The sequence below is a fragment of the Aethina tumida genome, chromosome 1, assembly GCF_024364675.1.
Source record: "Aethina tumida isolate Nest 87 chromosome 1, icAetTumi1.1, whole genome shotgun sequence".
NCBI classification, from domain to species: domain Eukaryota; kingdom Metazoa; phylum Arthropoda; class Insecta; order Coleoptera; family Nitidulidae; genus Aethina; species Aethina tumida.
The window spans coordinates 60,232,692-60,260,028 of NC_065435.1; the positions used below are offsets into that span (position 1 = coordinate 60,232,692).

At 29.2% G+C, this 27,337-nt stretch overlaps 1 protein-coding gene across 9 annotated transcripts in view; it reads right to left on the reverse strand.

The window, feature by feature from the left end:
• Positions 1-8,764: 8,764 nt before the first annotated feature.
• Positions 8,765-27,337, reverse strand: part of LOC109598292 (ion transport peptide-like) — a 35,069-nt gene continuing 16,496 nt past the window's right edge. For 5 of the 9 annotated variants that reach the window (XM_020014240.2, XM_020014191.2, XM_020014199.2 and 2 more), the window contains exons 2-4: positions 11,775-12,028; positions 10,091-10,211; positions 9,615-9,805 (exon numbers count right to left, since the gene is read on the reverse strand). In XM_020014240.2, the coding sequence (XP_019869799.1) occupies positions 10,091-10,211; positions 11,775-12,028 (375 nt within the window). In that variant the 3' untranslated portion in view covers positions 9,615-9,805. Of the gene's footprint in view, positions 9,806-10,090; positions 10,212-11,774; positions 12,029-22,985; positions 23,099-25,858; positions 26,074-27,190; positions 27,214-27,337 lie in introns of those variants that run through there. The other 4 variants (XM_049970811.1, XM_020014178.2, XM_020014231.2 and 1 more) reach the window with 4 other exon arrangements.

Consider the following 27,337-nt stretch of genomic DNA (forward strand, 5'->3'; position numbering starts at 1 on the left):
CACCTAAGACATCTATAAGTACTCCGTTGCACACTCATCAGAGATGGACCCCTGACCCAAAACAATGTGCGACAAGCGCCATGAACAGAATATTAGCGAAAACGGATGAGATGATACAGTGCTAAATTCTGTAACATGGCGACCTCCAACAATCGGATGAAACACAAAAATGGAATAGTTGCCAGACAGAACACACCACACCTTCACCCCTGTGGAGACATGAGATGTGGCGTACCTTGTCGCACATTCGACTGCGCCACTGTACAGCCGAATGACACGTTTGTTTGCAGGATTTTCGTCGATTTTGTTCTGCAATTGCTGCTGTAATGTCGGTGGATTTTATTATACTTGTTCACAAATTTGGATTTTAGAAATAAAGATTTCTTTCTTTACATTTATTAATTTGAATGTTAAAAATATATTTATTTTTGGCTCATTTGCTCTAATTACCTTTTTTTAATACATGAAATGTTGTTTACATTTATGTCTATTGAATATACACTCTTTCAAGAAATTAATGCGCCACCTATAATTTTGTAAATAAAATTTTCTATTTAAGTACTATCGCGTTCATAAGTGGTCTGCCACTTTCCGAAGCGCTTGACCTCGACCGTCACATTCTGTTACAGTCTATTATTTCGGTCCGCGTAAAAATTAAAAACTGAATCTGAATAAGTTTTGACATGGTAAAAGGGGTATCGATTTTACAAAACAACATGCTACACTATAAACAGGGTTGTAAGGATTGGATCACGGCAAATTATGAACTAATTTTGTAAACATTAGTTATTCAGAAAATATTTGTTGTGTTTTGTTGAAATTGTAATGATAACTACAATATTTTAAACGATTATTTAAATAACAAATATTAAATTAATCTTAATTAATATTATTTTGATTTTTTACTAAATAAATATTTTTAAAAATGATTTAAAATAGTATTTGAGCTAATGTGATATATTTTAAAAATATTTAAAAGATTACATACAAGAAATAAAAATTAACTATTTTCATAACAAAACCAAGTATTTACGATATATAAAATAGTGCATATTAAAACATTTCAAATGTTATGAAATAATACACACAGTTATTTTTTAAAAACTTTATTTTATGGACAATTTTGTTCTTAATTTTTTTATGTAGATTAAAATTAAAAGAATAAAATAACAATAGTTATTAATAATATAACATACATTAACAGAATTTGGATACATGAATTCAAAAATGACACTTTGGTTTGTTCAAAAAGATCCTCACTCTTGTTTTTCGTTTATTTGAACATTATTTGTTATTGTATCTTATCCATGATCCATGATTTGTAATCTGTTTCTATAAATGGTATTCTTTAAATGTCCAAACAAAATGTAGTCCAAAGGAGTTGAGGGGATCTCGGTGGCCAAATTTATCTACCAGTGGCTCATCAGAGTGTTCTTCAAGAAAACGTTTATTTAAATTGTTTGAGATTCTGTACGTAATATTATACAAATATATAGATATTTGAAAAAAAAAAAAATAAATAAATGGAATTACTAAATTATATACTACTTAATTTTTATTATAATTATAATATTTATGTGTATATGTGCATTTTGTATTCGGAACGTTACTGCTGTATATATTAGACGCGAAGTAAACAAGTGTTTCTTCTTGTCTTTTTTATATCGCATTATTAAAATTGAATATGAGAAACTAACTACGAATCTACAACATTGTTGTTGATACATAATTTGAAATTAATATATGATATATAATTCACAAAATTCATGTCGCGTTTCGATTCGAAAACCAATACGTAGTTAAACTAAAACGAGCACTCGTTCCTAAATCTAAACTATCTCAGACCCCAGAAAGTCGGTTTGCAGAACGGCCATAATGTTTCCCAGTTCACAATTCATTTTATAATCACAAAATTGTATTTATTTTATTGTATGGAACATTCATTTGCAATATAAATTTTTAAAATTAAAATACTTGATAACAAATGTTATATTATAATGAAAAACCTAAAACATTAAATTATATATAGAGATTCTCTTCCTTCGCTACATATAAAATTCACTAAACTCGAGATCTTTTTAAAAATATCATGCAGTTTATCCCTGAACTATATGTAGAGGCTCTCTTCCTCCGCTACATATACAGTTCCTTAAAAAATAAATAATAAAAATAAAATTGTTGTACCAAACCGAAAAACAAAAAAAAAACGCACCCAAACTTTCAACAAAGATATACAACACTGGGGACATAAACATATTCTCCCAATTTTAGTTCTTACCGAAATATTTAGCTCTCTAGCTATTTCAGAAATATTCTTTCCTTGTTGATTTAAAAAGACGATTTTAAGGCGTTTTTCCTCGTTTAAATTCATGTTCGCTGTACAAAGGTTCGCATTCAATTGACAACACATTTAGGAATCGCATCTTACGATGTGGTGGGGAGTCGGCACTGCCGAGACGGTAGTGCACGGTAATACAGAATGTGACCGTTTACGGCCTGACGTCAGGAAAGTGGCAGACCACTTATGAACGCGATAGTACATTGCCTGTGTCAACTTTGAAACACCCTCGTATATGACTTTTAAAAAATGTGTAAACGTTTACACGAGTTCTTTTGTTATTTGAAATATACCGATTCTGGTAAATTAGCACGCGCGTCGTTTCGTTAGAACTCATTTTCTTTTTAATTTAATTAATTAATCATCCCTATTTTCTTTTTAATTTTCGTTAATTGTCAATATGCAACGGCAATCTAGAAATTTAACCCACGATAAGTGTGCCCAAGCGATTGTTTTAGTGAAAGAAAGTTGGATTTACTACAGAATAGCCGAAATGTTTGGTGTATCCCATATATCCCTTTCCCATGTTACATGGAGACTGGTGACCATGTCAGGGTAGAATCGTGTTACAACTCCTGCTCAAGATCGTTTTTTGAGACTTTCATCTTTAAGACAACAGTTTGTGGCTACAAGAAGTTTACAGTGTCATGCCATATACCCCTTTTATAGTTTCAAATTTTTTACTAATGCAGGATAAATACATACAACCCATATTGTCCGAAATTGTATTGCTGACGTTGGGATTAATATTATGACATGGCCATAATTCAGACGTTATCCCAATAGAACATTCAAAATGAAATTTGAACCCAAATTTTGAGTATGACTGTTATTCGTAGTAGAGGTGGTAATATCCTATATTAAGTTCAAATTTTTATTTTTTATAAACATCAAAATTATTTAATTTTAAATTTTTTAGAAAAACAATATTTTTTTAAGAATTTTTGTAACAATTATAAATTAAAAGCTATTTTCATACAAATATACAAAGAGTGTATACTTTATTTTTCCCGTTTTCAGAAAATTTTAATGATAATCAATTATTATTGGCGTGTTGCGTTTCTTGGAACAGTGTATAAAAAGTAAAATAAATAAAACAAATTTTATGTACTGACCGTCTCACCAAACATTCAAATAATATTTACTGGTCAAAATATAACATTGGAAATATTTTTAAATCTGTTTAATTTAGGAAATTCAAATTACCCACATTAAAAGACGAATTAAAAACATTATTCTAAACGTCAAGTATACATATAAAACATTATAGTAAATTATTATAAATTTTAAATTATAAATATATATCATACATCTAAGAATTTCTATAAATAGGGGTCACACGATAGACATAAACACAGTCATAAACACTAATTTAATTAGAACTGAAATTGGTTCATGATAAGTGATGTAAAAAATTTTATAATAAATTCAGTGCAAGGACATTTAGGTTACAACTATCGAATCATAAGACGTCAACGAACAAAACATGTCATCTTCTCAAAATTTGAATGAACCTTCAAAAACGGGGAGTTTAAGCGATAATAATATAATTAACTATGGTAAATATTTTTGATACAACATATTAAAAATCAGTTGTCCACTTATTGCCAAACATAGTTTAAAGATAATTTTATATGTAAATTTTGTTTAATTATTTGTTATGGGGTCCAAGCACAGCGGTGTACTTTGTTAATCCTAGTGCTCTATTTGGCATTACTTCTACATAACTACGAAGCTAATTAAAATAGACATTTAAAACATTTATAAGTACTTCGTCGCACACTCATCAGAGATTGATCTCTGTCCAAAAACAGTGTGCAGCAAGCGCCATAAACAGAATATTTGCAAAAACAGATGGGATGATACATGCTACATTCTGTAAAATGGCGACCACCAACAAACTGATGAAACACAAAAATGAGTAGACGGAACTCACCACATCTCCCTCCATGGGAAGAGGAGAGACCTTGTCGTACATTCGAGTCTAATGATTCGAGTGGACCAGTCGGTGGATTTTATTATACTTGTTCACAAATCTGGATTTTAGAAACAACGAATTTTTTCCTTACATATATTAATTTGGGTATTTCGTAGTTAAAAATATATTGATTTTTGTTTCATTTGCTTCAATTACCTATTATACCTATATTTGTGTCTCATTTGCTCCGTTCACCTTATATCTGTGTTTTTCCATTTATAATTTTAGCTAGCTTCCAAAATGACTCGGAAGAAATGTATTGCTAAATATGTACAATTTTCAGCTATTTCAACTGCATAAAGAACTTGAAATCAGTCGATTTTAATTAATAATCTTTTAAACTTTAATCAGTCTTGAACTGTTGTATATAGGGCTCAAGTTCAGTAAGGTTCAGTAAGTCTCAGTGCTGCGTACAGCTGTACCGCAGATACAGTTGTACTCTAGATGTCGCGCCAGCCCAGGTCTTATCTAGAAGGATCAAAAATGGGCACTTCTGGAACCTCCAGGAAAAACCGATCCCTTAAGGCCCAGCTCAGAGCCGCCTTCACCTATACAAACCAGAATAGAATCGACCCTTTAACTAGTCAGACCTACCATTTATACTAACTATTCAATAAACATATCAGCGTATTCTGTGTCATTTATACATTAGTGTTGTGCAACCCCCGGACACAACACTCAGGTTCTGCAAAACGCCTCTGAAAATGAATGAGTTCTTCTTTTGCATAGATTACATACTTTAGTAATTAAAATTAATTCAATGAAATACAGATAACTCTCAGTTAACCGATTTTATAATACATTTATAGTAACTGTAAATGCAGGCGCAATGTTTATTAACGCCTCTACTTAATTTTGTTCATCCCTGATTAGTTTCTTGTCCAGTCAGTCCTTATAGACTTCACATGTCGTCGAAAGAGAACGTTAATTTCGAGCCCTTGGAGGTCTTTTTCATTTGGCTGCAATATTCTGCCCTGAATGCGTTTAATTTGCAACATTCCATCTGGAAAATCCAATTTATTTGTCGGAGGGTTCATGTGAAATGGAAGTAGTACTATTGGTTGCATACATATAGTACTTGGGTGAAGTCATCGGAAGTGCTTAGCAGGGGATGGTACTCGAACCGAGGGTGATGGTAGAGAAGACCTGCAAGGGCGGACAGTTAAGGTCCGTCGGTGTCACCGCTTTCATGCGACTCTATATATAAAATTATGGGAAAAACGATATGTCATGCTCTCAAGATAAAGAAACATGTAATATAGAAGCTGGCCAATTTACTGTTAAATTTTTAATTAGCCAACGTTGCAACCCATATTACATTCCTTATACTCGTAATTCAAATAGAAAAACATTATTGTAGAATTATTTGCTTATATACAGAGTGTACCGAGAGGGTGTTTTTACCAGACATTATGATGGTCGCACACCTTTACAATTCACTTAAAAAGTGTCACAAATCTAAAAATATTTTGAAAAATTCTAATAAAGCATTGGTGTTCTTTTCTTGACCGTCACAAAACATATGAAGAAAAGCCTTACTTTTATTTTCAACTATATAACATTATAGTATTCTAGTTTTCTTTTTTTGAAATAAATTTAGTAGAAAAAATAATTTTCAATATTTAATAAATCGTATATTTGCGTACTTATCTTCATTAAGATGTTTCGTCATATTTTAATTCCTCCTGCATCCTGTGAAAGTTTGTAACCCTTTTTTAACACCTTCTATGAACTTACTTTTCAATTTATACATATACAGTGATGACATACTGCCTATTATTGCAATATACTTAAGAATTAGAGTGACTGTGTTAAAAATGTTGAAAAAGTTTGTTGGACAAAATTCATCAAACGTATGTTGCTCTTAGTCATTTATCTTGATTATTTCTAAATTAATAGTTTTTACTATTTTTTTTTTTAATTATATGATATAACATAAACCACTTGATAAGGTTAACAAATTATTTACATGAATTCTTAAACAATTTCAAAATCTGTAGACAGATTTGTTGTATGTATTCTGTGTTGTATGCTCATAAGGATAAAAAATGACTTATTAATCAAATAATTTTACTAGTTTTGCATATAATGTTTCTCCCAAAAATTTTATTTATTTTAAACAATTCATTTAAAAGAACTTTCCTTAAAAACTTGATGTTATTTCAACCTTTCCACTTTTGTGCAATTAGAATTAATTTCGTATCAGCATTTTAATCAATAAACGTATAATTAATAATTCTATTCATTTATGAACAGCTTATTAGAATATTCGGATAGAATATCTAATATATATTATTAATAATTATCGTAAAAGACTGATGAAAAAGCCACACATTAAAAAAGATTTACAACTCCAGTTCTAAATAATTTATTTGATACTATAAAATAGACTAAGAATAGTACATACTACCTAATATTTTTTAGTATCAACATTTAGACAAAGATAAATTCAAGTCAATTAATTTATTTTTGATGTAGTGAATCGGTAGGAATTTCATTTGATTTGATCTCATTTGACGCCTCCAAAAATTGCTCTATATATATTTTTAATATATGTATATAATGTACTCGGTCCAAATTCTTTCCTTCACCCTGGTCCCTAGTTCGAGATCTCTTTTTATGTAGGGATTAAAATAAGACTTCACATATTGCCACTAATGAAAATTGAAGGTGACCTGCTTTCATAAGCAATAGCACCCTATACCATTAAACCCATATTGTTATGAATATGACTCTCCACAGCAAAGCGAGGATCACGTCTTTCTCCACGTCGCCGTCTTACTAAAACATGTCCATCGTGCATGTCTAAGCAAAATTATGATTCATGACTAAATAGAATGTGATTTCATTCCACATCCCACTGTTGACGTTGGAGCCTATGATTTGCTGGTAGAAGTAAGTCCAAAATGTCTAGACCAAAAGACCTTATACGGATTTAAACAGATCGAATACCAATTGGCCTACCTTCACCGACAAAAAATTCATCAGCAAGCATCCGCGTTCAAATCATCCTGTCCTTTACGACCAATAATCTAAGACGACGGTCTTGAGGCTCTGTGGTAGTTCCGGCTCTTCCGGAACCTCTTGCTCTGCCTCTTCAGTCGTCTTGACTAAAATTATTTTTCTTCATACATTTATTATAAATAACTAAGTAAAACAAATTGTGGCAGAAACGCTTGTTTGAGATACCTTAAAGATATGAAGAAAAAAGAACAAAAAACCTACAATACGTTTTCCGATTGACTTCAAATTTTAATCATTTCTTATTTCATTAGGTACCGAATTTTATGAAAATAACTGAATGCGTTATGGGTGTTTTTTTACAGTTAGTATATATTTTTGAGTGAAACAAATTAAAACGCAGCAAAAAAGCAAATGCTTTCATTTTTATCACAATTTTAATAAAAAAGAATCGTTTACTTGTGTTGCTAAATATTTAAAAAAATTCAAAAATTGTAAAAATGACAATATTTTTCTCTACATAGTATGGAGATTCAACGGGTTCCGTTGAAATTAGACTCGAAATTATACGACGTCCAAGGGTGACAACTTTCAGATAAGACAGATGGATAGTAAAATTGGTTATGAAAAATACATAGATAACTGTTAGCAGCCGCAGGAGCCATTATTAAGGTACACACAATGAAAAGCGTTTGATTCGTCTGAATCTTGAGAGAGACATCATGCCCTACATAGGCAATAAAAGTCGCGCTACGGGATAATTTATGATTGGGTGAGGGATGGTGATTGGTGAATAAACACTGTTGAATTCGAGTCTGGAGAGACAGATACACAGCAACGAGTTGCTTTTGTTAGTGAAATGGTTCCAGAAATGTTATGTTTTAGAGTAGAACCTTGTATGGCAGGGTGTTATAGTTCGACCTATTTTACATCTCAATTTAACATTTATGGACGGCAAGGCCCGCTCACCTCGAACACAAGCGATCGTAAACGTTGTTAGATAAGGTGAAATTGAAAAAATTGACTGTTCACCACTTTCCCAGGATATGAACCCAACTGAACATGTATGGGATTACTTATCCAGATTAATTGAAATGGTTTAACTGCGTTTAAATACTCTCTTGAGTGATACACAGGCGTGTAAATACTTTATTACAAAATAAGAGTGGAAATAAGAGGTACTCAATTAAATACTTATCACTCTTTTTAATACAGTTCGTTGAAGGTGAGGATATTTTATTACTATTTTTTAAACTTAATAACTCTCTATTTGGTATTAATATTAAAATGGTTTAAGGGTATTTTGAGCATGTGAAAATAGTTTAACAAGAGGTACAGTATAAGTTTTTGTCAATTTTAAATAAAATTATAGCGTTGTACAAGACTGAAATGAAAATATCGAAAAATTTAATATTTGATATAAACATCTGAAACAAACTCATTTCGATGTAAAAGTCAGAAAAGGTTATATAAATAAAACAAGATGGTTGATTTTCAAAATATTTTATCAATAATAGTACTATTTAGTCGAAGCTGCCATTTAACAATTGTGAAGTTTTGCAAAAAATAAACTGCCATCGGTAAAAGTAACTATACAAATAGACTGTTCCCTATATTAACAACTACTTTAATGTTACAGTACAAAAATATATTTTCGGTCTATTGTAAATATTCTGAAAGGACACTTTGAATTTTGTAATGTTCAAGCTACAGATTAAATGAAGAGGTACAAATTCCTAATGACAACTTCAAAAATACTGATTTCGGAATGTCAGTTTTAATTAAATAATAAAAATAATCTCAACAATAATTAATAAATATTTCTTTGTATAAATATATCAGCTGAATGATTGAAATGAATTAAATAAAGAATGATGATCAGACGAATTATTTTACCAGCCAATAAAATAATTCAATGTTGGGAAAAATGGAAATAAATTAAATACTGATATATTTACGTACGCGCGATTTTCATTTAATACTATGGTGATGTTCATATGTATAACTTTACATGTAGGCAAACGTTGTTTAACGTCATACATGTAGTCAGATCTAACTTTATCACTAAAACTAACAGAAATGTTTAAAATAGCTGAAAAATACTCCCAGATGAAAAATATATCAAATTGATTTGATTGTGCGCGACAGTTAAGCATTTCACGTGAAACTGACATATTTTCCATCCTCACAATATGAATTTAAATTTACATAGACCTGATTCGATAATGAATATTTGAATCTAAAGTCGTTCCATACAATTAAACATGGAACGACTTTAGATCGGATAATTCAGGCTACACCACTGACTTATAAGGGTACATAAAAAAAAATCTGTCAAAATATCTAAAATTATTTAATACATTGCCTATGGTGAAAGGAGACTAGACTTATTAGGACAACGCTGCGCGTTTACGTACACTCAATATCCGCTCAAGTACTCGATCGTTCTGTTAAATTCAGGCATCTCATCTGTCAATAACAAACTGTCCACACATCCTTGAAAATACTTGGTTGAGAAGCATTTGTTCCTAAACAGAGAAAACAACATTTTAGTATGTGCTGATCGGCCAACAGTACGTAGCATGCAAAGGACGGTTGCACCAATCCAAAAAAATCGTCGATCTCGTCGAAAAATCCTGGAAAAAATTTCTCAAAAACTTTTTTCCATCAAAAACGTGCAACCCCAAAAAAAGAAAAAAGGACTAGCCGTGGGTTCATTAAAAACGGGTTGGGTTAAGTGGTTGTGGGATCTTATTTTTAGGTTAGTAGGGTTAGATTTAAAAAAATAAATAATAAAGGTTGTTGCCTTCTACCTAAAGTTTTGGGTCAGCCCCGTGCAACTGTTTTATCCAAGTTTGCACTTGTTCCATTTCGTCTTGAAGTTGAAGTGTATCGAGGCAGCCTTTGAAGTACGATGTTGTGAAACAGTCTTTTCTGCAAGGAAAACAGTAGGTGTGTGCGTGAGTAAAGAGGAAAAAAAAACAAAACAAACATTATTTGAAACAAAAAGTAAAATAAAAATGTGAAATGCGGTGCAACCACGATGTTCACTTCAGGTTTGCCCTGAACATTGTTTTTGTTTTATTATTATTATTCTTTAAATGTGGAAAAACAATTTCAACTGAGTAACTTATTTCATTTCGTCTGTATTTTGTGGTAGCTTTTGAAGTACCATGTTTGTCAAACAATCTTTCTTGTAAGGGATGAGTCAGGGGGAAAAACGAAACGAAAATTCATTGAAACAGAAAATAAACATTATTAATGAATATTAAATATTACCCTGAACATTGTTACGTTAATATATTTTTTTATTATTATTTTTTAAATGTCGAAAAATAATTTCAATTGAGTAATATTTTATTTTGAAAAGGCTATCATTTAATTTATGACGTACAATTCTAGTAAATCTATTTTCAATTCAAAATAAAATTAAAACTATAGTCGTAACTATTAAAGCAAATTTATACCAGAAAACAAATTGATTCTGCATCCAGTACAATGAACGTGGACCTCGTCGGTGTCTATTTATAGACTTCTAGAATATCCGTCCTCAAAAATTCCACATTTCTCACCCTTCCCCGAATCCGATTAAAAAAAATGTGGCGAATTAGTAGACGCTGGTATGTTACTAAAACGCTGACTGACTGTCTTGCATTCCGGATACGGTCGAATGTTATTCGTAACTGACAGGTACGTGGTACCTCGTTTCATACCCGGAATTATTCGAAATTCAATTAAATGCATTTTTATGTTATTTTATACATCCGGTAGATGTTTGCTAAATGTAAACTCGGCCTTGTTAATTACTTTTATTGTATGATTAATTGATTGTCTTTAATACAATCATTAGAGCTCACTTAATAATTACTTAATTTTATTTTATTATGTTGAAATAATGAATTATTTTGAATTTAATTGTGATCGTTTTAAAAATATATTATTTGCTTTTACATGGGTAGTATTAGTTGTAATAATAAATAAAATATATTAGGGATTTAAAGAATATTATGGTTTATACCACAATGAGGTGTTTTGTATGTATTTATAGATTATCTTTCTGCTTTTAATATTTAGTTACACATATAAACAATAATATAAATCTTATCTTTATCTGTATCTTTATTGTTCTCAGAATAATTAATTATTTGTGTACTTATGAATGTCTCAGTTATAAGAGTGATAAATCAAAAAAAAAAAAAAAAAAAAAAACACACACAAAAACACTATAAACACAACAAGATTTAAATGTCGTGTTCATACGAGAAAAAATATCGATGTGCAGTACTGCACGAAGGCTGAAGTGAAATTAAGAATGTCTCAAGTGCCGCGTTGCAGATCACCTGACAGATGTTGCAGATCAGACCACATCTCGTGACGTCATTAAGAATTTTCAAGAAATCTTAACGGAGAAAAGAGTCTCCCTGAACCACTAAGCACTACGACATCGATAAATACGGTTTCGTCTGTTTAAGCTGTTAAGGGACCGGCGGTACCAACCTGCATAAGGAGTGTACTTCAGGCTCCCGGAAGAGACTGTAGCAGTCCTCGCAAATTCGGTCCAGCCTGGCGAATATGCTCTTGTCGTAGACGCCTTGGCACTCTATCGCGTGGAAGGACCTCTTGGTTAGATGGTGGGTCAACAGGGGCGACCGGGACGGGCTACCGACGACCACTTGGACGACCAGCGCCAATGCCATGCACACTCCCACGATCTGAGTGCTTCTTACACTCTGTGATAATGGGTGACTCATCTGGAAAAATGATAACGTCTCATTCAAAAACACGCTCGCACACTGACTCGTAAGATTATTCCGACTAGAGGGTCCCTCTTATTTTAGCCCGGTGCGTTTTGTTATTTATTGTCGCGTTGTCTGTTCGTTTCACCGAATTATTTAAATTACAACTGTTTTTTTTTACTCTCAAACATGAGTAATTTTATCTTGGGAATTATACGGCAAGGTCCTGAGCATTTTCGAAAGGAACAAGACATCGACCTCGAATACAAACCGTGTAAAATGTTGTCAATCTAATTATATTTTGTAATAAAGTTGTGCCAAATTGAGCACTACATATCAATTATATTGTTAGTTGTGCTTATAATAGTTAAAAATTAATTATACAAAACTAACGCTTTCTTTGTTCATTTTATTAGGGTTATAACTTTAAAAAGCGAGTAATACTATCATAACAATAAAATAAAGAAATAATTAAGAAGTAATAATAGTAATTACTCTAAAAACAAAAATAAATGTTTTATAACAAATACCTGTAATTTAACCTTACATCACACGCTATCGATAGTGTTAGCTAATATTTATTTATATTAAATTTTTTATTCTTATTGGAAATATTGCTCAGATATTTATATTTAGTTCTATTATTTAACATAACTAACACTTATTTATTATGTTTGCTGCTGTTTATCGGATAAATTAAATGTAATCATTTTTGAAATTTCAGTTTCTAACTAAACAATAAGTTTCTAGCTAAACAATATTTCTAATATGAATAGTCCTTTCTTTCTACGATGGATGTTTCCAATTAAAAGCATATTCGAGACATTTACCATATTTTTTATTATAATCTTCTTGTTATATTATTTAAAATGAAGTTGTATCATTCAAAAAGTTAAAACTCGAAAACAATTTGGCTGTACAGAAGTCGATAAACTTAGGATCAAAAATAGTTTTATACTGACATATAAATATTATAAATATAACATAAACATTATAAAAAAAAGTTAATCTAACTTATCATTTAAAAGCAATGAAAAGCAATGTTGAAAACAGACAGTCATCAAAAACCATCAAAGGGTTACCACCAAAAATCCGCTTCTGCTTCAATTAGCAAGACATTCGAGTTACCAAAACTGCCAGTTAACGTCGGCTTACCGAAGTTATATAATAAATAAGTATGTCAAGTATATATATTAGTTTTAATCATGGTTGGAATGAGTCAAAATCATAACTTGGCGTCATAAGTATCATGAATGGTAAAATAAAATTTTGTTTTCGTGAGTTAATTAACTTAAATATTTAAAATATAAATAGAAACGACAGTTTTGTATGAGCATCAGACAATTTTCTTGGAAGTTCAGAATCTCACTATATTTAACAAACTGCATTTACGGCGGATTGCATCATCACTGTTCGGCGTAACGATTTATCTTCGCTAGCGTTAAATTTTGTATTATTAACTGAAAAAAAATTAACGATTTTTAACAAATGTTCGCGGCAATTGACTCACAACACATAAATTACAATTGACGTATGTGTGTTCCTATTAGAATTATTAGCTTAATACAAACATTATAATTATAAATAAAACAGATTTTGCGCTTTTAGGAAAATGACGCACCATTCTAAAGTTACCCAGTGGCATGATTCCCATGAATTGCATTTTTTTAACGAGATGTAATGGGAAAATAATTTGTTTTATCTGGAAATTATTCTAATTGGAACCATGTAATTATTTTGTTGTATAATGTTTGTTCATTTAATTCAAACGTAAAACGGTAATTTAATATTTTAATTACTGACATGTCGATTACGTACGTTATTTGTATTCTAAGAATTGGCGAATGCGCCAATTTGATTAAAACCGTATGTTTTTTTAGAAAGCTGACAACGCAACGTTTTACTAATAAAATGTTATCACAATATTATATAAACCAGTTCTTTTGAAGCATTCAGTTTGAATGCAAAGAAACATTCGTTGTGATTGCGAATGGCGCATTTAAAATGTTTTATTATTACTTTATTTTTTTTGACACAATGGTAGTTAAAAAGAATTTAAGAAACTAGATCGTTAAAAATTAAGCAGCGTGTAGAATGCGTAACGACAAAAAGTAATAGTAAATTTAATAGTGAATATGTCCCTGACTATGTTCAGTGCAAAGGATATGTATGACCTAAAAAGAGCAAACAATGTTTCGTAAAATTGTCTTGGACAGAACATTCTTGACAGTTCGCTAAAAATAGATAGAACCAGTTCAGAAAGATCAGCTCGGTGCGATTGTATTGTTGGGGCGGTGCGAACAGGTGTTCGCTCAAAGACAAAAACAGAAAATTGTTATTATACCAGTTTACTATCTCATGCTTAACCGTTTTATTTATTAAACGATTACAGATAATTTCTGTCGGCTTTATTACGTTTTCTTTCTCGAGTTATGTCCGAGCGGTTCATACGTGCAACTCGAACCTACAATATTTTATTGTTTATTGTAGAAAGTTATATGTGCTGCTAGTAGTAGTCGTCGGTCTCTTTAAATTAAAACGCGGTATTTTTATGCCGTTTTTACAACGACAAATCGTCGAACTAACTTGTTACTTTCAATTTGCGTTCGCATTAAATTATTGTTGGCCAGTTTTGTCGGCCGGCCACACAAAGAAAAAAAAAAGGAACCAAAACTGAACAACACGACTATTGGCGCCCAACTTGGGACCACATCAAAAACTAATTAGCCCATAGTAATAATTTTATGACGCCATTTAACAACTGTTTGGTTACATATAACTGTAATAACAAAAATAACATTTTATGAAGAAATAAAATTGTCCATTTAAAATAAATATGCGTTATTTTTATGGTCCAGTAAATGGGTATTTTAGGCTCGTATTTCGCTTTTAAATGAGTTTATTTATTTTAAATTTGCGTAGATTCGTCGACATTTTATGCATGTTTCGATGTATAATTTTTCCTGGTTAATCACCTTTTTTAAAGACCAATTTTTATTACCTATTTTAATATTATTTTTTGAACTGTAAATATTATGTTATTCAACATATTGCGTATAACTGAAATGTTTGTTTACCGTATGTTTAAACATTTTTACAACGAGGCGGCTTTTATTTGAAATTAAAATATATTAGAAATACGTGTATTATTATTATTAAAATTGTTATTTTACTCTTATATATAATTATTAATTTGTATTGTATTTTTGAATTTTACTTTTTAATTCTGAGCCTAATTTCAAATTGCTTTTCTATGTATCTGCATTTCTTTCCAAATATTGAATGTTTCTTTTTTTGGAAAGTAAAATGTATATATTATCAACAAACATAATTTTGAAGTTCTTGTTATACACATTAACAAAAGAGTATCATTTTAGGAGCCATTAAGCATAGTCGAAAATATTTAACAGGCTGTTTGGCTATCCTATATCTACAATGAATATTTTCAGAAATAATACCAAGAATTTCAGATTGATACCTCTTTTAGTTCTCGATAAACGTCAAATGTTTCAGTTAGATGAATTACCGTGTATATATTTTTATTTACTAGATTCTTGAATTTTTCTGTGTACAATTAAATAACACAAACTCAAAACAAATAATCAAATTTTAAGAGAATAATTGACAATTGACTGATAAATTTTGATTTTTTTTTTAATAAAACAAGATGTTAAAAGATTCTTACAAACAAATTATTGACTATTAAAACATATTTAATTTATTAATGTAATCGAAAAAAAAGAAAGTTGATTAACATGTTAAAAAAAATAAATAAATATGTCATCTTTAAAGATTTTACAAAAAAATATTAATTAGTCTGTGGCAGTATTAAAAATCATATTTTTCTAATATTTAGGATAATTATTACAATATTTATAGAAAATAAAATTGTTGATATAATTACGTAATTTATAGTAATTTCAAAACAAATAGAATATTAAATTTTGTTTTTTTATTATTAGATAATACAATTTTGTGAAATTATTCATTTTTAATTTCCCTTCTATATTGAAATTATAAAATAATAATTATATTTGAAATATTTTTTACTTTAAAAAAAAGTTAAAATATTCTTACATACGTTTTAACGATCATTAAAATGAAATTAATTAATATATTATTAGATGTAATAAAATATTCTATATTTTACATTTACATATCTCTTTCGTAATAAACTACGCACCGTTTAAATAGTTTAGGAACTTTTATTATGTTCTTTTTAGATATAATTAAGTATATAAAATAAGGATGTTTCTTTTGGTATTGGCAAATTATTAAATTGAAATTAATTAATGTATTATCAGAAAATATAATTTTTATAATACATTACAAATAATTTAATTAGGTTAGGAACTTGAAAGACAATTGCATTATCTTAAAAAATTTATAAATATTTTTTACATATATGTTTATAAAATATACTACTATTTTGAAATATCAGATTAATTGAATGTATTGTTATACTATATACTGAACGTCCCAAAACTATGTTAATGAGTATTTAATTAAACTAAATGCTTAAATAAATTCTCTATTCAATGTTATTTTGATGGCTTAAATCGGACAAGCTACATTACATGATTGTTAATTGTGTTGTGGTTACTTTTTAAGACCTCTCTGTATATTAGATTCTAAATTCAATAAGTCTATTAGTTGTATATCTTATTGAAAATAGTATGAAAACATTTAATCAAGTAGTCATACGATTTAAATTGAATTTTAACTTAAAATGTTCTTAAAAAAATAAACATGTTTTAACATTAAATTAAACAGATAACACATTATTTCCCACGATCTTTATGCATGTCATTAATTACGGTTGGCAAATCCAAATAAATCATTAACAATTTCGTGGCACTAATTTACCGTTTCATATTCGCATCGAAAGGAATAACCGACAAAGCACATACCGAAATCGCAACGCAACAGAAGAAACACACCTACCTACTACCTACCAATGTCGGGGACAGAGAGAAACGTGGTGGCACTATAATTTCGGTAAGTTTTTGAGGCGCTCTGTATTTAGCGCGGACGAGTCCTTATTAACGGGGATTGTACGTGAACATATTCAGTTTGTAATCAGGCAAATCGTACGCTTGTTAAGTAGCCACACGGTGGTCCCGAGACATACGAACGAGATGAAGTCATAATTTGAGTCGTTCGGTATTTTTATTTTTTGTTTCCCTTTTTTTTTTTTCTTTCTTTCTTTACGTTTTTGTTTTCTTGTGGTCTCTTCTCTTCCTTCGGTGCGATCGCCCGACGCGCACACAGCCTGTGGTTATGTGCGATCAGTTTTATAACGTTAACGAGCCGCCTTTATGTGTGTGTGTGTGTGTGTGTTTGCCTTTCTGGCAAACATAAAACAAAAGTATTGAATTAAGCGTGATTACGGAAAAAAAGAGACACAGTCATTTTGTGACGTCGTCATTATAATCCACACGAGGACGATTTACGTCCGGGAAGATTGCGATTGTTGTTCGTTCGGGCATCCATTGAGCGTACAATTGACGTCTATTTATGGATCGCGTCCGATTTAGATGTTTTGCACATTACGGAACATCGTTTCATTCAATTCAACCCCCCACAATCCCGACGGCCTGTTAACGGATCGCATCGAGCCCCCATTTCAGACATGTTTTTTTCGATTTCTGTTGGTTTCGTTTCGCAAATAACAGTCGGAGGTAAAAGGGCACCGCAAATTAATGTGTACGTTCAACGATGAAAGTTACGTGTTGGCAATTAAGGTTTGCAACATTAAAAGGCGTATAATTGTTATGCAAAAGCCGAGGAGGAAGTGTACGGATTCTACGATCCGGGATCGATAATTGAACGTTTAACCGGAGCTGAGCCGAAACGGGCAACAATTAAGAATAGCAATTGCAACAGGTGTTTATTGTAATGAGTTGCAAATACTATGCCAGTTAATGCGAGTTATTTTTAGTCGTCTTGAAATATGTGGGATCTATTACGATTAATCGTTGTTACATAAAAATTAATTTATTCACTCTACAATTATGTGTGGAGCGTTCTACAATTAGATGGGTGGTAAAAAAACTGATATAAATACGTGTTCCTTTGTTTGCAGATTTTGTAGCATCGTAATTGAAAATTCGATTTTAATGAATAAAAAAAATAATAAATAAATGGATCATTATTTTTTTTTATAATTAGATAATACAAATTTGTATAGAAACATACGGTGTGGGTTAAGATAAAATATTCCATGTTTTCTAACTCACCGGAAGTCTCTTATTCTCATATTTTATAATAAATATATTTTTTTTATAAATTAAATTGTCATTGAAGTTTTTATTTTTCAAAATGGGTGTGTTGTGTAAAAATTTGACAAAAAAATATTCGATATTAATGAACAGAAATAAAAATTATATTTTTTTAATGTAGATACTAATAATTATTAATAATATTTTTGGAAATTGAAATTGTTGATATAATTAATTACGTAAATATATAGACAATTAAATATATCTTCTTACACTTAAATAATCAAAATTTCATATTTCTCTAATGTGTGTGTTATCAGAATATTTATACAAAATAAAATTGTTGATATAATTATGTAATTTCAAAACAAATGAAGCATTAAATTTTATTATTAACATTACACATGTGTTTTTAATACTAATTTTAAATTTAATTTACAAATATATTTGACAACAACCATTCTTTAAAAAAAAATTAATTATCTCTTCAGAAAAGTGTTTTTATATATTATATGTTTTCTTATTCATCTAATTATCTGAATATAATTAACCAATTAAATTAGGGAAATTTAAATTTGATCAATGAAATTTAGATAAAAAATTCGCATTTTAGTAAATTTTATGGTTCCATTTTATATTACAAAATCTTAAATAATTTTCATTATATTACAATGACAATAATATTTAGTAATTATAAAATGTGTATTAATAATATTATATTATAAAATGTTTATTTGAGTATACATCCAAATATTATGTAATTCATAGTAAATCAATTATAAACGACAATTAACAAATTATATTTTTTATAATTAGAAAACACACTTTCAAATATTTAATTACCATTTGTCACCCGGATCTGTTATAACAATTTATGTAATTAAAATATGGGAAAAATGTATTGCTTTTTTCTATTATTTATTAAATTTAAGTAATTTAATACTTTTCTCAAACAAATTTAGGAAATATGAACAATGTTTGCATAAAAATCAATTTCTTTTATTTAAAATAAAGACATATACTTTTTTAGAGACAAGAAACAATTTTTTCACTTGTTTTAATATTTATATTATATCTATTATATACATATTTATAATATATTATAAGTTTGCCAATAAGATCGTTAATAAAAATAAATTTGTTGAATTACTTATAATTCTTATATATTAACTCCATATTATATTATTAATAAATATAAAAATTTCAGTTTAATGTTGAAATATTCAACGAATAATGAGTATTTTAAAAATTCTTGTTAAAATACTAGATTGCAATGTAAATTAAATGAATAAAAAGTTTATTCAGAATGGGGGATTAGTCCCAGCCCTAAAAAAAACTTCCATCAGTATAAAATAGATAAAGAACATTATTAAATGTGTGTGTGTGTGTGTTGATGTGTGGTAATTACAGTTATTTCGAGAGTGGTCCACGTAGATCCGCAACATCCGAAGCGGTTAATTAAATGTGAGTCATCCGAAGAGAGAAGACCGGGGTATAAAAAGGTATGGAGCGAGGGCCGAGTTAAGTGTGTGGTGCGCCTTCGATGCGCGATGTGTGGCCGATGCGCGGCCGTTTTCTTTTCAAAGAGAGATGTTGCCGCTTTTTTAATCGGCAGCAAGGCCGCCGACGGCCAAAGCCTCATATCTTAATTTCAAAAACCCGCCTCTTATTGAATAAAACTCCGCCGAAGCCGTCCGGCTAATTGACACCGGAAAGCCGGACCGCAACAGATGGGAATTCGCGCTGGCTGGCCTTTCGATGGCTGATTATCGACGGGATTTATAATAATGGCCGGGATGGAATTAACGTCTTAAATAAAGCGGACGGCGGTCTCGCATGTTGCACAATATCGATGATTTACGGGCATGGCTGAATTGTTATGGGAATGGTGTTTTGCAACATAATATGTATGTGTGAACTACGAGCGGTTTATCTGGCTGGCATTTGCAGAAATTTCTTTTTACATGGAAACACAACAAAAACTTGATGTAATTCTTATGTGTCTTCTTGCGAACAATCTGCCAATTTTGCTTAACTTTGTTTACTTTAAATTTGTTCTTGTTCTTAATCTGATACTATTTTGTCTTAATTGTTTTAAATAAATAGCGTGACTTTATTCAGTTTATCAAATCCTTTAAATATCTATGGACATTTTATATAAAAGTCAAGACAATTTCAGAAAATAATCAAAGTTTACCAATATAAATAAATTCTTGTACAATTAATATTTTAATTTCTACAGTTGTTTAACAATAATCACAATTAAAGGATAGACGGAAAATTTATTGAATTAATATTGGATAAATAAATTCTTCTAAATTTTCATAACAACAACCTATTACATTTTGCTCAAAATATCTTTAAATTTGTTCTTATACTTAATATTAAGTTCCCACATTGTCCCATGTTAGTTTTTAAATTAATTGTAGATAGATGTCTTTTTAACCATATTAGAATTAAGGGATAGACGAATTTATAGAAATTTATATAATGATTATATGAAATTAATATTGGAAAAATTATTTTATATTTTCATACCAACAACCTGTTACATTTTACATAAAATTTCTTTAAATTTATTCTTGTTCCTATTATTTTAATTTCTACAGTTGTTTAACAATAATCACAATTAAAGGATAGACGAAAAATTTATTGAATTAATATTGGATAAATAAATTCTTCTAAATTTTCATAACAACAACCTATTACATTTTGCTCAAAATATCTTTAAATTGGTTCTTATTCCTGACGTTAAGTTCCCACAATGTCCCATGTCAGTTTTAATTGTTTTAAATTAATTGTAGATGTCTTTTTAACCATATTAGAATTAAGGGATAGACGTATTTATAGAAATTTATACAATGATTATATGAAATTTATATTGGAAAAATTATTTTATATTTTCATACCAACAACCTGTTACATTTTACATAAAAGTTTAATTTATAAAAAAAACTAAATTTTTAATCAAATTTTCCAAATAAAAATAAATACTTAATCACTTAATAATTTGTTCTCGAGATATGTTTGACAACAATGGATAATTGAAGAGTTTATAGAAATTATGATGATAGTTCCTGAAATATTTATGAACATTTCATATAAAATTTAAATTTCACAAATTTGTTTGAAAATCAAATAACTTATCAAATTATACATTATAATAGTATTTATTAAATTAATAATTCATCTTGAGACGTGTTTAAAATAATAATATTTAGAGTTAATTGAAGAATTTATTTAGATGAAATAATTAGATTAAGAATTTCAAATAATTTCTTAAATATTTTTCAATTAATTTTCACAGATTTAATTTGTTTAAAAAAATAATGAGTGTTTCAGAAAAAAATCAAACATCTGATAAATTATATAATACAAATAAGTATTTATTAAATTTATAAGATAGATCGAGAGCTGTTTAAAAATAATTATATTTAAGGATTGTTGAAGAATTTGTGCAGATGAAATAACCAAATTAAAATTATCTTAAATTTCTTTTAATTCTCTCAAAATATTTACGAATTTATTACACTACTACTAATTACTGTTACTTTTTTCATTAAAAATAAGTATTTATTTTTAAAATGTTGCGTTGCAAAATATTTATTTTCTGTAAACTTAACTTATAATAGTAATAATAATAAAGGTATGGTTAAAGAATTTATAAACATACAAAGAAAACATAAGATAACAGGATCAAGAAATTAGTTTATTAATTATATTTACCAGTCTTATCTAAATTTATCTTAATTTTTTTTGTTTCATTCCGCTGTTCACAAATTTAATTTATAATCTAAACGAAGTGCGTCAAAGAATTTAGTAATTCATATGTGGGTGACAAAACATGTTAAATAAAACTGCAACGATGATATGAAATTACAAAATTAAGAAATTAATCATTTTATTTGCTAATGTTGTCTAAAATTATCTTAAAACAACAAATCAAATATAATCTTTTTTCTAGTTATTTTCCGAGAAATAATCTATATTTCTTACATAATTTTTTGATGGCAGAAGATGAGTAAAAAGTTTGTCAGTTAAACGTTTGAAATATTACTCAGAATTTTTGGTTCTCCAAAATAACTGTTACTGCTACAGCAGGATATTTATATTATTTTTAACTATATTTACATATGAATATGTGTGTGAGTGTGCAACTTTGATGACAATTTATAAAGGTTCGTCGTTTTACTCACTATTGAGAGCTCTTCATGGAAACACCTTTGATCTACGAATAGTTTATTGTAAATTCAATTTTTAATACTATAACCACGGAATAATTGCATAACAAAAGATAAAGTTTGTATTAGTAACTAACAGTTATAATAAAATCTTAGTGTTGACTTATAAAATATGGCCAAATAAACCTGACAAAAGTAGCTGATTCTATAAATATAATATCAAGATCTATACGCGAATAATAGAAAGTTGTGTCGTAAACGTGTAAACTTATTCTTTTTTTCCAAGTTAATTATAACCATATTCTTAGAACCACCGATTGGTAAACGTAATTGGGGTTTTGGAAATTCCAAATATTGCCAAAAACTATAAACACCATTAACATTTGCAAGAATTTCACAACGCAACGTTATAAAAATAACCTGATCTAGATTTTATAATTCACAACATTTTCGAATTTCTCTTCGACGGATCGGACGACGTTGAGCGCACCGTACGGCGCGATTGTCACGTACAATTAAAATCGCCGCGGTTCTAAACGAAAACATTTAATAAAAATCGCAAATACACACCTGTTACAAACACAACACCATTTGCGGTCACACTTTTCGAACTCGGCCGGAGTTGGCACCAACGATCACTGTGACGTGCCGACTGTTTCCCAACCACCGTATCGAATTGTAAAGATTTTTAATTAAAGTGATTGATAGACTGGTACAGAAATAAATATTACTCATGATCTGTTTACGTGAAGAGATTTCGATTTGAGTGAGGAGAGAAAAAAAAACGGTTCACCGAAACCGCTCCGAGCACCAGTGACTTAAGAAATTAATTTATACAAAATATATGTTAAACGGTTTCATGAAGGTTGATTAGTTTTTTTATGGGCTTGTAATTGGGCATTTATTACTACGGGCTATGGGTAGATGGTTATAAATACCTTTATATATTTGTTTTTAATTGGGTTACTTAATTACCCGTGCGGTTTTACCATTTAAAGAGAGATGCAGTTTAATCGGGCAGATTTACATTTGGATGGTTGTCGGTGGGTGAGACCGAGAGAGAGAATGAAAAAGAAATGAAGCGACATAAAGAGCTAAATTGCATAAATAATCTGCCAATTTGTTAAGTTCTTCATCTTGTGCGATATTTGAAATCTCATCTCAAGTAGTGATATTTAAGCTATTTAAAACAAATTAGACGCGATAACCCGGTGAACTTTCATAATTTATTGCAAATAATTAGTCAATACCAGTCATATAAATCATGTTTAATGATATTTTTATTTATTATTTTTCTGGTTTGCTTATTATGGTACAACTGCTCCAACCAGAGTTTGTGTGTTACAAACTTCGTAACATAAAAAATGCACTTGGAAATTTTTGAGTGGCTGGATAATTTTTAATTAAAATATTGATTAGCGATGGAATATCACCATCAGATTTATCGCTGTTTTAAATTTGTTAGGGTCATGGCGGATACAAAAATCGATTTCTAATCAGTTAGTCGTACGGTCTTTTTTAATGTTAATATTTGGGTTATCAGTCTTTTGTAACTTCCTCTCGACAAGACTCGTTTATGTGCAGTCATGTAAAAATTTGTTCACTTTGTTTAAAATAACTTGAACAATCGTGTTAGTGTTTTTAAGTGTATACATTTTCTTTGTTGTTATTGTTCTTGTATTATTTTAAAAGTACTCGGAGATTTATCATTATATTTGTTTACAATGGCATTTTGTATACAAACATACGGTGTGGCCCGTTTAAGATCGAAACATCTATGCGACGTTTTTATTTATAATTCGATTTCAATGAATAATGGCTCAAAAGATAAACGATAAAATATTCCATGCTTTCTCGCCCAGCAGACATATTTTATAATCAAAAAATAAAAAAATGATTAAGATATTGTTTATAAATTAAATGGTTATCTTTCAAATTGGGTGTATACAATTTTTAACAAAAAATATTGCATTTTAATCCAAGTCTGTAGTTGAATTTAAAATTATATTTTTCTATTGTATATCATATATTTCTAGAAACTAAAATTGTTTATATAATTACGTAATTTATTCCAAAATAAATAAATAGATTATTAAATTTTTCTTTTTACAATTAGATAAAACAAATTTGTGTAATTCACTCTGTAATTTTAATTTCCAAAACATAATTAAAATTTCATTTGAAATAATTTTTAATAAAATAAGATGTTAAAAAATTTATATTAATTCCAAAATAAATAAAATATTAAATTTTGTTTTTTAATTTTGTATGATCAACTCTGTAACGTTAAATTAAATAATCAAATTTTAAGGAATTATTCATTTTAAATTTTCATTCTTCCCTTTAATTATAGAATAATAATTTGAGATATTTTTTAATTTTTATAATAAAACAAAAATACGTTAAAATATTCTTATATATGTATTTACAAAAAAATTAGAATAAAATTAATTAATGAATTATTAGACATATTTTCTATTTTATATTTTTACATCTGCTTTATAACAATCTACGCATAATTTAAATAGATTATAAACTGTTTATATTTTCTTAGTTTAGGAGACAATTTTGTTATCTTAAAAGATTTATGAGTATTTTTTATAATATAGTATCTATGTTTTTAATTTAATAATTAAACTTTCAAAAAAAAGTTTTTATATTATGTATTCTTTTTTAATTTAAATATTATCTTAATATAGTTAAACAAATAAAATAAGTACGCTTAGAATAAGATTTATAGCCAACAATATATAATTAAATTTACTTTTAAAATTGATATTTTATCATTTTATTTTTTGATTCTGTTTATTTTCATATTAAAAGTTAAAAAAATATAATACATTGTAATACAGTGACAGTAATAATGATAATGACGTTTTCTAATAATATATGTAGTAAAAATCAGTATTTAAAATTTCAAATCAAATTTTATCAATTTTTTAGAACTTAATTTGTTTTTAATACTTTTTTTGCACTTTATATTTGAAATATTATTTAATATTTATAATAAAAAGAAACAAATGTTAAAAGATTCTTATTATATTGTATATTAGTAAATTTTAATTGAATTAAAATGAATCATTTTTTTTTAAATTTAACATATTTTCTATATGTTATAAACAATTGAATCAGATTAGGATTTTTTAAGCCTTAGTTTGAAAGATATTTTTATTATGTATACATTTTTAACATCTTACATAAAAATGTAAAGAATCTCTAAAAATACTGTATTCTTTTAATTTAAATATCTCGATATCATTTGACAATTAAGATAGGGACTTTTAAAATAGGATTCGACCGAGCATTGAACGACGAAATCAACGTCAAACATTGGTCTAGTGCCGATCAAGACATTTATGTAGGTTATGTCAAGACCGATTGATCTAAACATGCAACTCTTCCCAAACATCTTTCACAACATTCGGTTCTGTAAGTCCACATACCTTTGCGCTACGATCCAATTTCCACGCACATCGCCCGAACCGGCGCACCAACGACGCATTTATTCGCCTTTTTACCACCGTCATCCGAAACTAAAACAATACGTTGGACACATTTTGATTCTGGCTACGCCACGTACCGACATAGATCAGCCTTCGATGATTCGCCGCACTCAACTAACTACTACCTTCTGTTTCCTCAAGTTAAAAAAATGTACCTACCAGAAACGGCACTGCACCATATGGCTCTGGGCAATAAAGCAGTCAATGTTCTTTCCGACTTCCTCTTTTCGAAAATAAGTCATTTCGAACTGAAGGGGTTAGGTTACCGACAAATAATATGTATTTTTATTGGGCATTATTTTCCTATTATATTTTTATTATCCGTCCATTAAATTTAACTGTTTTAATAATTAGTTCTTTGCTATTAATGGCCCGTTTAATAATAAAAGAGGAATTACTATTGAATAATTTTGCCAAATACAAAAGTTGTACTTATTATATTTTTATGACCTATTAATTTATTATAACTTTATGACTTGCACGAATATTTCAAAGGACTTTACCAAATTGAAGAGCTTTCAGAAAATGATTTTGCTTAGCATCCGTCTAAATTTGAATAAATTTTCGTGATATAAATTACAAAAACAACAGGATGCTAAAAGAGAAATTGTGTGTATTTTCCATGACGTAAAGCTTGCATTCGAACACAACGGCGAAAGAACCAATTTAGATAATAAGGCAATTCCGTTAATCCCTTTTTACGCGTGGAATTCCAGGTAAAAAACAAACAGCTCTTATCGACAAACATTCCCATTTGCATTAGTCACAGTAAAAAGGGCACTACCGCACTCCCGATCAATGCTCCATCGATTTTATGTGAAGCAAACCGATTAGTTCACGGCCAAGATTGTCAAAAAATGGAAAATCCGACTGAAACAAACCATCTAGAAACAAAATCGTCGGCTTACATCAGAAAAGTGAGAGCGTCGGGGTTACGAAATTTACGCGACGACGACCCCAACACGTATTTTTTCGAGCGATCAAATCAAAACTTTTGACCGAAATTTTCCACGAGTCATCAGCATCTTCTTGAAACGCCATCATTGGGAATGTTTCCGATCGTGCTGCCTTGTCTTACCTGCGTCAGCGGGACGACCGGTGTGTTTATGTTTTGTTAATTTATACATTTAATTCCCTCATTGTCGTTTTATTTTTAGATCTCTAAATGTTACTTTATATAATTCCCTCTCTCCGACGGACCGACGAATACGTGTTTGCACCGGTAAGTTTCCTTCGGCACGGACGCAAGAACAACAAGCTTCTGTTACTTACGATTAAAGGGCCAGTCGACTTACCTAAAACAAACACAATCGATTAATTTCACAACTCTAATTAGTAAAAGTAAAATATTGTTTGTGATTGCGAGGTCAATTATTTGCGTTAAGCTAATTGGCATGGGTATATTTATTAACCTTTAGT